Here is a 16,250-nt window from a genome sequence, read left to right on the forward strand (position 1 = left end):
GGAAGCCTGCTGTCAGTATACAGCAATTTTTTTTTCCCCAAGAATGTTACATTAAAAAAAAAAAAACAAACAAACAAACAAACAAAAAAACCACACAAAACAAGAAGCTATGTGAAGTCTTGCCTTTGGGTGAATTTCTGAACCATTTGTTCTAGGAGATATCATTTCCTTTGTTCCAAATGAATAATTTCAGTGCTTTGCTGAGGAAGGGCAAAATCTCTACCATCGAAGAACAACACTCTTGCATAGATTTATGTCATTTATCACTAACATTTATCTATCGGTGTTCACAAGTAGTCCGTAATTCTCCCCGAGTAGACAGGGTTTTTGTGGGTTCATATTCTTCGTCTGACCAAGTATTTATAACACTTTTGCCAAAGGCAGTGTTTTTCAAGGCTTAGCTTTCCTAGTGCCAAGGATTCTTTACAAGCGGAGACTGTGGCCTCCAAAAGCCAAGTACTAGTAGGCATAAAAGCCTACTGTGGCAATAGAAAAGGCTTTTAAAACTTTTATATTTGTTCACACAAGTGTTTCAGTGTAGAAAATTCTGCCTTCAAGCTTCATTAACTTTGTAAGACTGCAAAACTAAGAGTCCAATGTTTTATGCATTTAACTTTAAGACAACAAGCATTAAAGTTGAAATACAGTTTGCTGGCAAGCAAAAAAAATTGAAAATTGGATTTTCACCCAAGAACAAAGTACTGTGAGACCCCTAGCACTGCAGCACTCCAATGTAAGCCTAGATTGAAGTTTTAAATGTGCCATTCAAAGAAAAATGCAAAATCCTTTGAGCAATGTGCAACTGGATGAATTGGCCCATAAAAAAGAGTAATAACCATAAGCTGCAATACAATGATGTCTTTACCATGCTGCATCTCTAAAATCCTTCCACCTGTCTCAGATGGATGCGGTGTTAAAATTGCTGCTAAGTCACTGCTCAAAATTTTTCAAAATCCTGCTCTCTTAACACACAAACAGTATAATATGATGAAATACATATTCTGGTATTCAGGAGTGAGATCTGATTAACAAAATGTGGAATATTTCTGAGAACTGAAATCCAGAATTCTAGGAAACGTGACTCGACTATCTAGTGCGTATTAGCTGTCAAATGTTGAGTACGTTCAAGTCCAACATGAAGCAAGTATGTAAGCAATGGATATGGTGCTTATGTTAATACAGAATGTTAAATGCAAATGTTAATACAGAACGCGCCATTTAAATGGAGAACAAAGCAGCTTTGTGAGTCGTTACAGCATGAACACTAGCTTGTCTCTATAGTTGTTCTTTAAAATTCATATAATCATCAAATTTTATATGATAGACTTGAAATTGCACAGACTGAATTCCAGAGTTGCTTTCACATAAGATCCTACAGGCTTGTTCAAGAATTGCATGAATGAGTTCACTTTGCAGCGCTATTGGTTGAAAAACGCTAGCTCTGCAACATATGGTTTTAATTACTAATAGCATTAGATTTAATTAGATTACTAATTACATTAATTAGATTACTAGATTACTATTGGATTTAATTAGGTTACTGAAAGTATTAGATTTCTGTACAGCAGCTCTGCAGCCATCTAAAGTCTCTGTCCCCAAAATAAGCATCCATTGCTATCTGCTTTTAATTCACATTGATGAACAACATTAATAATAAATTTACAACGGTGGTAAAGTTTAACTTGGGTTACTGTTGTGGATTGCAGCTTTGCCTGTATTCCAGGCTCTGTTTTCATTCAACTTCACAGCAAATGCACTGACCTCGTATCCCATTACGTGTTTACAAAACCTTTGTTACTACGTCTCTTGTTCAGTTCTAACGGTTCACATTAGCTGTTTTGATCCATGTATGAGAGAAGCCATCAGAAGAGTCAAGGGTAAAGGGCTGCTGTTATTTATCACAGGTTGTATTGTCACAGGCAGTGTGTTTGCGTGGGTGTGGTGTGCCGTGAAGAGCAGCCCGTTCATGCCGTGAACACGCAGTGCGCATCCCAGGCACGTCAGAGACCGCCAGCCTGCGCTGTTCTTTTTTTTAGAAGTGACTGGGCAGAGCTGTGACTTCTCTCCAGGATCTGTTGGGGATGTAGACTTGCGTCTAGCCTTCAAACTTAGCATTCTTACAAAAATCATCATCTAGTCTGATCCAGTGCCTTGTACGTTCAGGGAGAATGTGGTTTCTATGGCCGGTGGATGTGAGGCAGGCAGCGTGGGTGACGTATGCTTGAGTAGGAAATTGCAGAGGGTTACAAACAGCAGTCTGTCGTCCGAATGTTTTCCTCATTTGTCACCCAAGCAGCAGGGATTGCAGAAACTTTTAAGAGTCAAAGTAGGTTTTTCTTTAAGTCACTGTTTTAATTATTCTAGTAGTGTTGTGGTGGGCTATGCTGTTATTTTAAAATTTGCCATTTTATACACAGTTTGTTTTTTTTTTTTTGAAAAGTGGAGACAAATTAAGACTAGTGTTTGTGAGACTTCATTCAGTTAACGATGCTTTTTGGTTTTGCTTAGGAAAGCAGGAGTGGCTCCTAAGAAACTCCTTGACCAGTTAGTCCTGATGTCTGTAAATTCTTAGAGGTCTTAGTAAACTTCTTTGATTAGTTCTGTCATTTTAATGTAATCCAAAAAATATTTATCAGCACAAAAACTCAAGCACCAGAATAAGGAAATAAAAATAGTTATGGCTGTTACTGTATCCTCAAAGCAAAGCCACTGCAGTTTCCATATATTTCCTTAATATTTTTTCCTTTTTTTCTTCCCCCCAGACCTAAAGATTTTCGAAGGAAGTAATAACAGTAAAAGAAGAAAAACTGCCATCAGGAATGTCTCTACTCCTTGAAAAAAAATCTTCTAACATGGAAAAATCTGTGCATCTCAGTCAACCCCTCTGTACAGAATGTTTCTGACAAGTGTTAGCAAACTTTGTTTGGAAAGATTATAAAAATCATTGTATTTGAAACAGCTGAGAATAGATACTATGTTGTTAATACCACCTGTACTGAGTGTTGTATGATCTGGTATTTGTTAATTACAATTGTTCTAATACTATTATTAAAGAATTGATAATTTTTAAATTAATATTTACATTTCATGGAAACAGTACAGTGCTTACTGAAATGAAGTATTTTGCTCTAGAAGTTGCAAAACTTGAATTCCAGTAAGAGCAGTGAATAATTATGGTCACAGAGCTCCCACAAATGGCACGCTGTCAGTAAATAATCTGATTTGCTTTTCCAGTAAAACAGGTGATCCATCCTTACACAGTTTGATGAATGACAGAATGCCAGTCTTAGTTCAGAAAACGGAATTGTTCGTGTAGAAATCGTACTCTCTTCGGGGGATGTAAAATACCCAGTGCTTGAGCTGTTTGATACTTCTGTAATATATTGTGCAGTTCTTCTGAAAGTCTTTTCTAGATATGCGTAGTGTATATACTGTATGAAATTAACAGTTAGATTTTGCTGAATGCATGTCTGTTCAGGCAGTTTACTTGTAATCTTTTTAGGTGAATAGACCCACTGAAGTTACTGTGCTGGTAAGCAAAATCAAACCTATTCCAGAGCCAAATTACATTAGAAAAACACAACTCTTCAGAGGAGGCAGTGCACGTCCCAAATATGCGTGCTTGCATACTCTAGTCCTGTTAGAGATAAGAAGAACATTATTAAAAGATGTATCTTGGAGGAATGAGGAGGTGGTGAGAATCGTGATAGTCATTTTTTATGTCCTGTAGGAGTTTATCTCGCAGTCTTCAGCAACCTTCTAGAAAGAGGTTTTTCTGCACAACTTGCTTTGCCAGTGGTTTAACCTGTTCATTATGACCAAAGAAGTATTTGGTCACCGACTGTAATTTTTCATCCTGAAGCTTTGGCCATCTTTTGGTATGGAATGCCGTATGGTGTGCTTGGAACACCAAAAATGAAGCCAAGGAGAAATCAGTTTATGCTTACAGAGGGCCTGTTTGCTACAGGGAGGAAGATTGCAGCATTTTACAGTGTCTGGAATTTCTTGGATGCTGGAAGAGTGACGTTTCAGTTCCAGCAGAACATACTGCTGGAATACTGCAAAGCAGCAAGGACAGCACGAATTTCAGAGGTGATACCATCTGCTAGATTGCATCCAAACAGCAGACTCTGTTGGCAGGAAAGGTGTTCCTCCAGGATCTGCATAATGAGTGTAGGCCGGTAATGAACAGAATGAGAAGTACTTTTTTTCCTAATAATCTTAGTTTTTCAGACTGCTGTTAGTCTGCTCTGCACTTAAATCTCTAGCATGCTGAATGACAACATCAAGGTTGACTCTTCTCTACTTTCTAATTGCTGAATGGTATTAAATATATTCCTACTACTCTACGTAATGTTCTGCCTACCAAAGCAAGCAGGCAAGAAGAACACCTCTTCATCTAGGCACAGCGTTTGAAGATGGCACGCTTTGGACTCGCAGTGCTGCTTACCAACGAAAACATCCGTTTGGGGCTGTGCAGTGTATTTTAAGTGGCCCTTCCTCTATAGGAGTAGGTTTGCTGGCAGCCCAGCATAGTCGAGATGTTGTTAAAGAGCTTATTGAAATAACAGACGGTGAAGGCAGATCATACGGAGATACTCTTCCTTTTTTTTCCTCCTCTTAAGCCCAAATCCAATTTTGAATCAAGTTACAGGAACGTGCCTTTCTTCCTTAAAGAATGTATTAAAGAACAAAACAGCAACATTTTTCTCATGAAAACCAAATGAGGAAATAAAAATTAGATGTTGAATGATGCAAAATAACTTTTAAAAATTATTTTGCTTCTCCAAATTACTTCCCTTGAAGTTCATTGATGCTCCTCAAGCCGAAGCTGTTGTGTAAATAAACGAAGCACTTGTTGTTTTCTTGTAGCACAAGATGCTGACAAATTTTACACTGTTTGGTGAGGAAAATTTGTGTTTTCTATATCCATTGTGTACAAGCATCATACAGGAAGAAACACATGGTTTTATTTATAATTGTATTTCATGATATGAAGTAACAGTTTGGTGGTGGGCATTTCTTTGGCATTCAGATGGGCTTAGCCCAGGAAACACTCCTAACGACATTTAGTTAACTAGTAAAAGTATTTTTTAAAGCAATAGATTAAAGTAAATGTTCTTTTTTTGTGTAAGGACACAGTACGTATACATTATTGGTAAGCTCTGGGTGGCATCAGTTGTTCATGTGCTGAATACTTCAGTCAGCAACCTCAGTTTCTTAGGTAGTCTGGAAAAACAGGAGACACTCCTGATTATTCGGAGACTGAAGTTTGGAGCAAGCATTGACCATATGCGTCTGTGTCTTAATTTTTTTGGCAAACATACAAATTCTGAATAATATTTTTATAACTTGATAGTACCTACCAGTTACGTTTTATTACCAAGTTCTACCCAGCAAGTGAACAGATGACCATGAATGACACATGAAGCGTTCTGGTTAGCCGGGTGACAATAAATGTCATTATAAAATTAAAGGAAATTAACTAGTGCCATTAAAGTTTGTGCTTTAGTATATAAATTAAGTTATAAAATTGTAATGAGCATGCCTACATGATTACTCCCAAGTAATCTCTTAATTTGTTTGATTCACTGCATGTACGTCCCATACAGTGTGAGGGGGAAGTGCTATCTTTCCCGCACCCCTGGCTTTGCCCCACCACTCTTCCTGGTCCCACAGGAACTTGAGATTTGGCTATAGTGTTGCTTGACAACCAGTCTAGGGTGCAAATTAATTATGAACTGTGACATGAGGCTTAAAGTCTTTCTGAGACAACACAGGCAGAATTGCCTGAATGCTGATTTTCCATCCATGACCTCAGTTGCTTCTACAGGACCTACAACTTGGTGCATCATGGGGGAGGCTCAAGCAGGTGTCGGTACTACACGCGGGTGCGAGAGCGCCAGCCGGGGAGCAGGCAGAGAGGGAGTTCACATTCAGGGTAAGTTAACATGGGTGCTCACAGCCAGGCGCAAGCCATGATGCAGCCAGAACCTGTATTTAATTTTAATAGTATCTTTCCAAGTGTCAGCTATGTGTTCCAGGCTACGGAGCCGTGCTCACTTGGTGCCTCAATATTCTGTAAACTGGGGTTAAGCTGCTTAAAGTCCATAAGTTACATTACGTTCTTCTACTTTAAATGCAAGTCCAGGTAAGGAAATGACATTCAACTCACATTTCCATCAACTTTTCTCACCTTTCTCCAAGAAAGCAATGGGAGTTTGGGGTGAGAGAAACACAGAAACACGGCGTAGAAAGTTACGCAGCCGTCTAGCCAGGACTCGCCCTGGGATATGAACAGCTGAGGTGTTAGCCACGCATAGAAATGGTTCGTGTTATCGAAGAGGATGAATTCTAGGCCAGATGATTTGTGATTACCCAGCAAAGGCACCAGTCAGTTTGTCATTGTCCTGGTGAGCTCAGAGAGCGTCTGGCAGTGGCCAGAAGCCAAAGCTGATGGGTCATTCCTTACTGAGCACGAAGAGAGCACGCTCCATCAGGGGCGAGCAGGAGCACAGCCCTGGGATCCCTGGGTCTGCCTCTCTCCCTGTCTTATAGGGCTGGATTAAAAGCATTCCAAATCTACAACCTCAGCTTAAATGTATGAGCACTTTTGAGCTTCTACTTTAAGTCCTGCTTTGATGCTTAGTCTCCATAGTGCTCTTCAAAGCTCTTTATTGAGTCACTAAAGTGACTCAATTCACCTGGATTGTTTTCACATAAGGAATTGCTTTTTTCCTCAAGCGCTTGGGTTGGGGCTTTCCCTTCCTCTCATCATCAGCGGATCCAAGTTCCCTTCATGCATGTACCTGCCCATCTTTTGACTTTGGCAAGTCAATATGCAAAATCTCACGTCCAGAGAGGGTACGACCACCTCATCTCAGAGTTACTCTCCCCACTTGTTCATATATAGTTTTTAAAATAAGGCTAAGTATTGTTTATACTAAGTGACTATATCCCTTAAAATAAAACTGTTGGCAAAAGTGTTGAAAAGGGACAATGTATTTTCTCTTTACATTCTGTCCCCTGAAGATCTAGACAATTGTTCCAAATTAAAAATCAAGTGAATACAGAATTAACATATAAAAGCTTGCCACTTTTATTTGCATACAAAACAGAAATGAAAGAGGTTCACAATAAATTATCAGTGTGCTCCCATGGAACATTCTTGTGTATTTATATATCGTGGGTTAAAAAAAAATACTCCCTTAACATAAGACTTCTTTGCCAAAGGGTAAGAAGCAGGGTTCAAGGAAGCCTGATTATGCACTGTTCTCTAGTGAATTTAGTCGGGTTTCTCTGCTAGTAAAGCAATTTTAAATCCAAAACTAACGGAAAAGAATCAACTGGAAAAACATGGATAACAAAACATTAACTTTTCTGAATGGTTCTACATACCCCAACTAGCCGGATGCATTTTTTTAGATACAGTTTGAATAGTGTATGGAACAGTACTCCAGAGAAAGATCTACAAGTGACCTTTCATCATCATCATCTAGCACCAACCCACTAACATACTAAGTTTCTGGCATGCAAGATAATTACCATTATTTGTTGTGTCAACTGGTCATGTACACTTTTTTTCTCCTTTATATAAGAGCTTGTAAACATCTTCCATGGCAGGTTAGGCAGCTGGATCAAAAGGCCAAACACAGATGCACATAAAATGTTTCCCTTTTTTAAACAGTTCACTGAGAGGGTTTTTTGCCATTTGCCCTTTTGCGTACTGGAGTCTTGACGCTCCTTTTGGCTATCTTCCTTGCGAAGCGACTAATCCCTGGGGATCTCAGTTCAACGGCTTCCATCTCTTCTCGAACAGGAGTAAACTCTGGTTGAGCAAGATGAGGTGATGGATAGGAGGACTGGGAGTATGGGGATGGCAAGGGGTAGGACCCGTGAACTACGTACGGCTGTTGCTCACCATCATAAAGGTCCTCGGGGTCATAGATTTGGTAGGAGTTATGTGGCAACTGCACTACTGGGATGTCTTGATCAGTTGGCTCACCGTATCCACCTTAACCCACCACCACCAAGAGTATTCATACGGTTAACACAGGAGAAGGAGAGTAGAAAATTAAAGCACTCATTAGGAAATGGACATTTTATATATAGATACATTTATATATAATGTATGTGAGTATATATATATAATCTTTAAATACACATCTTTTATTCACATAAAGGAACAGTGAAAACATTTAACAAAATTAATAAGCTGGAGCAATTGGAAACCCACCAACAGACAGCCAAGTTAGTTGGAAACCACCACCAGAATTTGTCAAATGTCTAGTAATACTGTGCTTATTATTATACACTGCATAATCTGCCTGCTTTAGCTTATGCCAATTATGGTCTAGAATACAAGATTAACAGGCAAAAATGGGTCAGGCAAAAATTTTAAGCAGTGCAAGGAAGCTAAGCGCATGTACAGCAGCTAGTAAGTTCATTAGTGGTAGTCAATATCGTTGATGGAAAGCAGAGAGCAGTTCAGCATCCATCTCTGACCTTCAGCCAAATGAGACCTGAACCAGAATGAGCCTTTCACCTTCTGGATTGGTAGCCATTGTAAGGGATTTGGCCTTAAAACAGGAAATGAACAACGGGGAGGGGAAGTGAGGAGGAAAGGATAGGAAGAGACGACAACAAAAACATTCAGGTAAGTAAAACATACAAATCAGCTCACGGGCAGATTAAATTCTAAACATCAAACAAATACGCCTTACGCGTGACATCTGTAGTAACTAGTGCTTTACTAATAAATTTCGATTTTAGGTTGGGCAACGTGATTTTTGGTAATTGTGTTAACTTCCTCCCATGGCCTCTCCGTGCTATAATGAGACGGGAGAGTAGGACACAGAGAAGATGAAGAAAGAATCCTTTTCTCCAGATTGCTTCGCTGGTTAATGCCAGACACGTGCATCCCTGTGTCAGGTTACACTACTAGGGGTTTAGTAAGGGTCATGCTCTCATGCCATTCACACGAAGGGGAAGTTGAGCAACACGTTTGAAAAACTATGAATGTAAAAACTCTGCTGTCACAAACATTAGGAGGTGGGGGTTCGACACACAGACCGTTGAGATGCAGCAGGCTCATACGACTACACAAACACGTACAGGACAAAAGCCCACTATGCAGGATCCGTTTTACAGGCCGGGATCAGATGGTGGGCTTCCTTTGGTCACTACGCCGGGGTCACCTTCTCTTCGTGCTGCAGTCCCTCAAAATACAGCAGCACTTGGACACGCACGTTTTTAGGGAGCGCAAGGTTCACCAGTAGCCTCCATCTTACTTTGGCTGTTAGAAAATGCCACCCCCGTCTCTGCAAACGGCAGCCGCCCCCACTCCTGACTACTCACCTCCCATGCCGTAACCAGCGCAGGAGGACGGATCACAGTACCCCGGCGGGCCAGAAGGACCCTGTGAGCCGGGGGGTCCCGTGTGACCAGCGGGACCTCGTGGGCCTGGAGACCCTGGTGGTCCCGGGCTGCCAGTTCGACTTTCTCCTGGAGGTCCTGCGTAGAAGGGGGAGATGAAACATAAGGAGCGTCCTTCATAACAGCAGGGAGTTGAGGCCACCTTTCCAGGCCTGGAAAACATGGCACCGAGTGTGCTACAAACACTTCCAGGTGTGTTCATAACTTGAGCAGAGGAGCTCTGCATCCCGGCTCTGACTGCCCCGGGCAAGCTGAGGCAAAGGCTACAGCCTTCCTCTGGCAAGGAAGATGAAGCAGCAGCCAGAGAGGAGACCCGCTCCTGATGACCCTCCTCTCTGGCCGCTGCTTTGTCTCCCTTGCTAGAGACAGCTTTTAGCCAGAAATTTACACTACAGCAAATGTTTCCCCAAGCGTCGGACGTTCGGAAAGGCAGTTTCATGGGGGCAGGACAGGCTGGGTGCTGGTGCAGCTCTTGATTCACGCGTTCCCTTTCAAAACAGCTTCTGGGTAACGCTGTGCCTTGATACCGGTGCTCTAATGGCCAGAATATCCTAATGAAGTCAACGCAGTTTTGCACCTGCTTCAACAGGACCTGGATATCGCCCTCTCTGCTTTTTCAGGAGCTGAATATAAATCGTTGTGCTTAGTGTGCTTAATTGATATACGTTTCTCTGTCAAGTCAGCTAGGTATGCCCTTGAGACAATGGGAAAACAAATGCCATTAACCCAGATTAATTTTTTTCCCCTTCCAGACCCCATTTCTGAAAAAATATTTAAAACATTAAGAAAGGTGGTTTTGGAGAAGCAGTTTATCACAGGGAAAAGGAAAATACTTGTGTGACTGACGACACCATCAAGTGGCACATCACAATGTCATATTACATAGTAAGAACATTATGACCGTTAAGGTGTATGAACTACTGACTCTTCCGCTGCTTAAGCCTTAGGAGCGGAGGACAGAGCCATGCAGGTCTTAGCTGCTCTGCACATGGGTTGGAGTGGTCTAATCCAGATGCCTCAAACATAACGACTTTACCTGTGGAACCTGGTGGGCCTCGGGGTCCTTGTGTTCCAACACCTGGATTGCCTTTTTCTCCTTTCTCGCCTGGTAAACCTAAGGAAATGGTACTCATCAGAGTCACATTTTGAACAAAACTGTGTGCAGTGTTTATTATTTAACCAGGATTATAGTTCCATATGTTATTTTTCATCTAAAAACAGATGGCAGAGAAGGAAGGAGGTAAAAATAAAGAATTATTTGGTTCTTTTTCCCTCCCTTCCCTGACAGCCTCTCAGGGGAAACATGGCATTCCTGGGGTCTTAAACATTCCTGCTGCCATGGTGGTTTCATCGAAGTGGTATGCAGAGGCATCGGCCAGTTTCCAGGGTGCACTTCCTGCTGGAAAGCTGCCTCTGGACTATACCAAGGTACGACTATTGTAAGTCAGAAGAATCCTCAGAGCCTCACAAAGCTGTCTATAAATTACTATGTGGCCCAGAAAAGTCAAATCTTTAATCCTACAGCCAACTTTCAAACATTCACCCACCAAACAGTGGTTCAGCATAGGATGGTTCTAGGCGTAAATGGAGAGAGTTATCATGGGTTGTTGCAGAGTCTTGCTAAAACACCAGAAAGGAGTTTCAGCACAGTCAGAATGTGTCCCCTGAAATAAAACCCTAAGAGTTTCGCAGCCACAAAATTCTGATGTTCCAACGTACACGGCCATTGAGTTGTGTTCCTGCCCTTGCTCATGGCCCTACATTTCTATCACTGGGCCTGATCCATAGAGATCACAGATCTAGTAACCCAGAGAAGGCACCACCTTCTTCCAGCTTCATCACCTTCTGCACTACCCCTATGGCATCCTATAAAAACACTTTCTATACCCAGCCATCACAATAAGCGATGTCCAACTAAAGTAGGTGTCAAAACTATGAATTCCAGACCCTGAGTTTCCAGCAGCGCCTTGGAAACTCTCATAAAGTCTGTGTTTGATTTGGATGGTTCAAAGATACCAAATCCAGGCTTGTCTGTGGGACTTTCCCTCCATTTTCCAGACCTCCCAGCACTGGTAATTGCTCTCACTCCTTCACAGCTTCCTCACTTTCAGAGTCAAAGCCAATATAGAGCACCTTCATATAAACACAGTAGAGAGAAAACAGCTGCTGCCCTTGATGGGGCAATATCTACAATTTCAACTGACTGGCCTCCTTCCTTTCCTTCTGCTCAGGTAACTGTTACCGCTTAGGGAAAACATCTGGAGGACACTCATTTTTGCAAGGAGCCATAGATTTTTTTTAATTTCCTAGGTGCATTTCTGATGGAAGCAAATAAGTAAGAACAAACTCTAATTGTGGAAAAAACTGTAATTAAAGCCCATCACCGACAAAGAATCGCTCACATCAAGTTTACAAAATAAGAGTCTGATAAATTACAGGGGATTCAGTATCTGCTGAGGAGTTCTAGGTCTTCTACAGAACAGGAGGCTTCCAGGGCAATATATCACATAGCCCAGTCACGTAGAAAACACCAGCCACACCACTGCATTCAGTAACTCCATACTGAGGACATAATTTTTAACCAGCACATGATGAGCTCTTTATCTTACTTCTATAAGGCTTTTTGCGACTGTCCTGGCACAGTTTAGGTATTTCTTTTTGCCTTTTGTACCTTTTATTTCCTTCGATTGCACAATTTTGGGGCTTTTTTGGTTTGGGTGGTTTTTTTTAATGTCTTTTGGTGACCAGCTATTTCCTCATAGAGAAATAATACAACCATAACCACCTTTCACAGCATTTCCCATTAGGGGGTCTCCAAAGCTTTCCAAGTGTTTCTACTATTTTACTGTATTTTACAGGAGAGCCTTGGCCACCAAGAGAAGAAATACCATGGCCAAAATAAATAAAGAGAGCAGGTATGATAATCTGGGTGAAGTTTATACCATTATTTTGCAAATAGCAGGTATCTTCCTCTTGCTTCCAGAGGTTATCGGGCGAGACAGAGCAAGGTCTTGTACACCTCATCCCTGAATTTATGGATAACAGAATATTTATATAATTACTACTAAAAGCGAAATCCTTGGTTGTCCTGACCGTTTAGTCATTTGATGACTACAATCCTGCATCAGTTTCTTCTGAGCCTAACATTACTCCCCATCTATGTCAGCCGTTAGAAGTGTTACCAAAAGTTCCTTTGACCAGATCATGAACACAAGTGGCAGGGTGTACCCCAGAATGTGCTCTGACGTGGAGGCTCCAACTCACGCCTCTAAAACACCTTGATTTGATTACTGTAATTCTTCACTTCCTGAATAACCTGCCAAGCTTATTGGCAAATTCTTGCTCATATCACACTCAGTAGCCAGAGTTCTGATCAGGTAAGCTTGTTATCCCATGACTGGCACCTCCCACTGATTTCCAGGGATGCTTCCCAGTGATATTCAAGGACCTGGAATTCTTGTGACTGTGGGCTGGGTTCTCCTTTGCTGGTTTAATACTCCCACCTGTGCTTACTATGACACTCAAAGGCAAGTGAGTACCTCCTCCACTATTTAAAATCTTAGGTGAAATTCACAAAATTATCTGTAACCACAAGTCTCAAAACCTACAGAGCTGCCACAAAGCTAGCTTTTCAAAGGGCATTTAGGCCTGGCAGCAGAATGAAGCCAAGTCTGATGCGCACAACATGTTTAACTACCTACATTGACTCTCGAGTACCTGAAAAGAGCTAGGAATTTAGGATAGGTTACAGAAGCCGGAGTGCTAAGGTGGTCACAATTAAATAAAGAAGAAATGAAGGGAGGTATGCCACAAATGTACCCCTCTAGGAAAAGCTCCCAGAGCTTACTCACCAGGGCACACATTTCACCTCTCTACCTATCTAGAGAAATAAGTAGACATGCACGCTGAAAGATGTAAATTATATCAGTGTCATGATCCCACTAGTTTTTATAAGCCCTAGTCTGGGTAAGAGGCCAGTAGGGTTTCATGAGGCTGTGGTCAATAGTTTCAGAGGTTTCCTCTCCCCTTCTATAGTGCCCTTCCATTTTCCAACGTATTTGAGTCCCCTGGAGAAGTCCAGAGCTCATTCCACAGCACAGACAGCAGCACAGAGTGGCTCTGCCATGCTGAGACCCATGTCTCCTATGCTAAGACCCATCACACATGCAGGCTCTGCAGATTTTTAGATGACGGCATATAGCTGAAATCCAGAAATCTCAGATGTTCAAGCATAGCCAATCCTGATGATGTTGCTTGGATACATGACTACGTTCTCTCCTACTCAGTGGCTCGGTCTACCACCTCAGGATAGAATCATAGAATCACTTAGGTTGGAAAAGACCTTTAAGATCATCACATCCAACTGTTAACGTAGCACTGCCAAGTCCACCACTAAACCACATCCCTAAGCACCATGTTTACAAGCCTTTTAAATACCTCCAGGGATGGTGACTCCACCACTTCCCTGAGCAGCCTGTTCCAATGTTTGACCACTCTCTCAGGGAAGAATCCTAATATCCAATCTAAACCTCCCCTAGTGCAACTCGAGGCCATTTCCTCTCGTCCTACTGCTTGTTACTTGGGAGAAGAGACCAACACCCACCTCGTCACCTTTCAGGTAGTTGTAGAGAGCGATAAGGTCTCCCTTCAGCCTCCTCTTCTCCAGACTGAAAAACCCCAGTTCCCTCAGCTGCTCCTCATAAGACTTGTGCTCCAGATCCCTCACCAGCTTCTTTGCCCTTCTCTGGACACACTCCAGCAACTCAGTGTCCTTCTTGTAGTGTTACCAAAACTGAACACAGGATTGGAGTTGCAGCCTCACCAGTGCGGAGTACAGGAATGCACTAGGCCAAAAAGATTAAGAATGGCTCTCTAGCCTAACTGCTCAAAAACTTATCAGGGAGAGGCAAACCTTGTTTCAGACCTTATTCCAAGATCTAATATCCAAAACACAAAGGAATATATTAATCAAACTGGACCACAAGACCTTCTCCCAGTGGTGGTGGTAGGTAGGAAAGGAATACAGCTTCAAATTTCCTGAAATTATGCTCTAACCATTTATCCACTGGAGAAAAGCTGGAGAGGAACTAGCACCGCCATCTCTTCTATCAAGCCTCGTTCACATCTAATCTTCCTATTTTCTATCTTGTGTGTAAACAACTGCTTTCTCTTACAACTAAATTAGTTCCTACTAGCCTTTTGAGGGTAGATAATGAGCAACTTCTAGCCAAACTACAAGATTACTAAAAGCAATGTGACCAGGTTGTTGAAGCTGTAGCCTTGAGCTAATACAACCTTGTTGCTAAGGAAGGGCTCAGCACCGTTAGTACAACCCCTTTGGTGGTCTCAGAACAGCAGCAGGGCGAATTTCTTTCTGACTGCTGTATATTAACATAGTGCAGTACACCTACCTTACCTCGTGGTTGCACGAGGTACCTATTGGTCTTGTTCAGACTGTTTTACAATTTTAGATTATAAAGTGTCCACAAGGTAAGTTTCAGGAATTTTATATCCATAGCCCTAGCTCCTAAATCTCACTGAAGGTCAATTGGCCTCAAGTGTTTAAATTACTCTGGCATCCTGAAACTTGCTAACATCTTTTCTTCTGGGTTTCTTAGCAATGTTATACATGGGCTTCATGCTCTCAAAGACTGTCTTCCAAATCCAGTATGGACCTCCTGTTTGCAATCCAGCATTTGGTTAGCAGAGATTGCAGCTGCAGTCAGAAGTGCTGTCCAGAACCATTGAGGAACGAGCGCATTGCACAGTGTATGTAGGAAGCACTCCTAGGTGGAAGATACACACTCTCATCTACATTTATATTCCCGGGGGAACCTGCCAAAAAAACACATCATCTGTGATCAACAACTGAATTCCACCCATTTTAAAGACAAATTTCTCAGGTAAACCTCATGTCCTGCATTCCAAATGCAGTTTCTAGATACCTAAAATTCACTTAACCCTGGCTTGCTTCAAACACATGGAGACACTCCTACTTCTGCTGCAGACCTTTTAACAAGGTAAATTCATCTAAATTGTCTCTTACCACACACACCCTGTAAGGAAACGCTTGCCATTTGCAAAAGGCAAAGTCTGTATGTGTGGATCACGTTGATCATAAGAAGACTGGCCCGTGACAGACCATTGCTTATCCTACTGTACAATAACATTACATAATGACTTCAAAGACAATGGCCACAATGTTTTCAAATCACAGCCTTCCATGCACTCAATTATTATGTTTTGCACACACAAGAACATACACCCGTACGTGATGTTCACAGAATATGCTGCAGTAAGAAACAATAAATATGGAACAAATCTACTCAGGCTAAGAATAAAATGTTCATTCTGGAACAAGTTATGAAGCTCTTGCACAGGGCTAACCTTCTTTGAAATCACATGGATATCAAGTTCCTAAAGCAAACATACTGAAGGCCAAGATACAAGTTTGCCTCAGGTTTCTTTTAGTCTAATTTCCAGTAAAGTTTACCCAAGTGAAAGAGAACATAAACACTGAAGGAAGAAAACCCTACTCCCAAGGCAAAACTTGCATGAGTTAAAATCAAGCACTCCATGGGCTTCCTAACGGCCCTTCCACCAAAGCTCTTTAATGAAAGTAAGCTAACAGATCCATAGACCCCTTGTTCGTAGTTAATGGCTCCCTCCTATAAATGACAGAACATTCAAAATTCACCCATTTCGCTTTCTCTCAAGGTCATCTTTGCATTTCATTAGAGCATGGCTTACAGAAAGTCAACCAGACAAGACATCACTCTCCATGTAAGTTACTGCAATGGTTAATCACTCTCAGG

General features: G+C 41.6%; 1 protein-coding gene across 1 annotated transcript in view; it reads right to left on the reverse strand.

Moving 5' to 3' along the window:
- Window positions 1-7,688: 7,688 nt before the first annotated feature.
- COL14A1 (collagen type XIV alpha 1 chain) overlaps window positions 7,689-16,250 on the reverse strand; it is a gene marked incomplete at both ends in the record, with an annotated part of 124,761 nt that continues 116,199 nt past the window's right edge. The window contains 3 exons of the mRNA XM_082015593.1: window positions 7,689-8,014; window positions 9,358-9,513; window positions 10,472-10,549. Coding sequence (XP_081871719.1) covers window positions 7,689-8,014; window positions 9,358-9,513; window positions 10,472-10,549 — 560 coding nt within the window. The remainder of the gene's footprint in view (window positions 8,015-9,357; window positions 9,514-10,471; window positions 10,550-16,250) is intronic.

Source organism: Phaethon aethereus, assembly GCF_964289735.1.
Source record: "Phaethon aethereus genome assembly, chromosome: 2".
In the NCBI taxonomy this organism is placed as follows: domain Eukaryota; kingdom Metazoa; phylum Chordata; class Aves; order Phaethontiformes; family Phaethontidae; genus Phaethon; species Phaethon aethereus.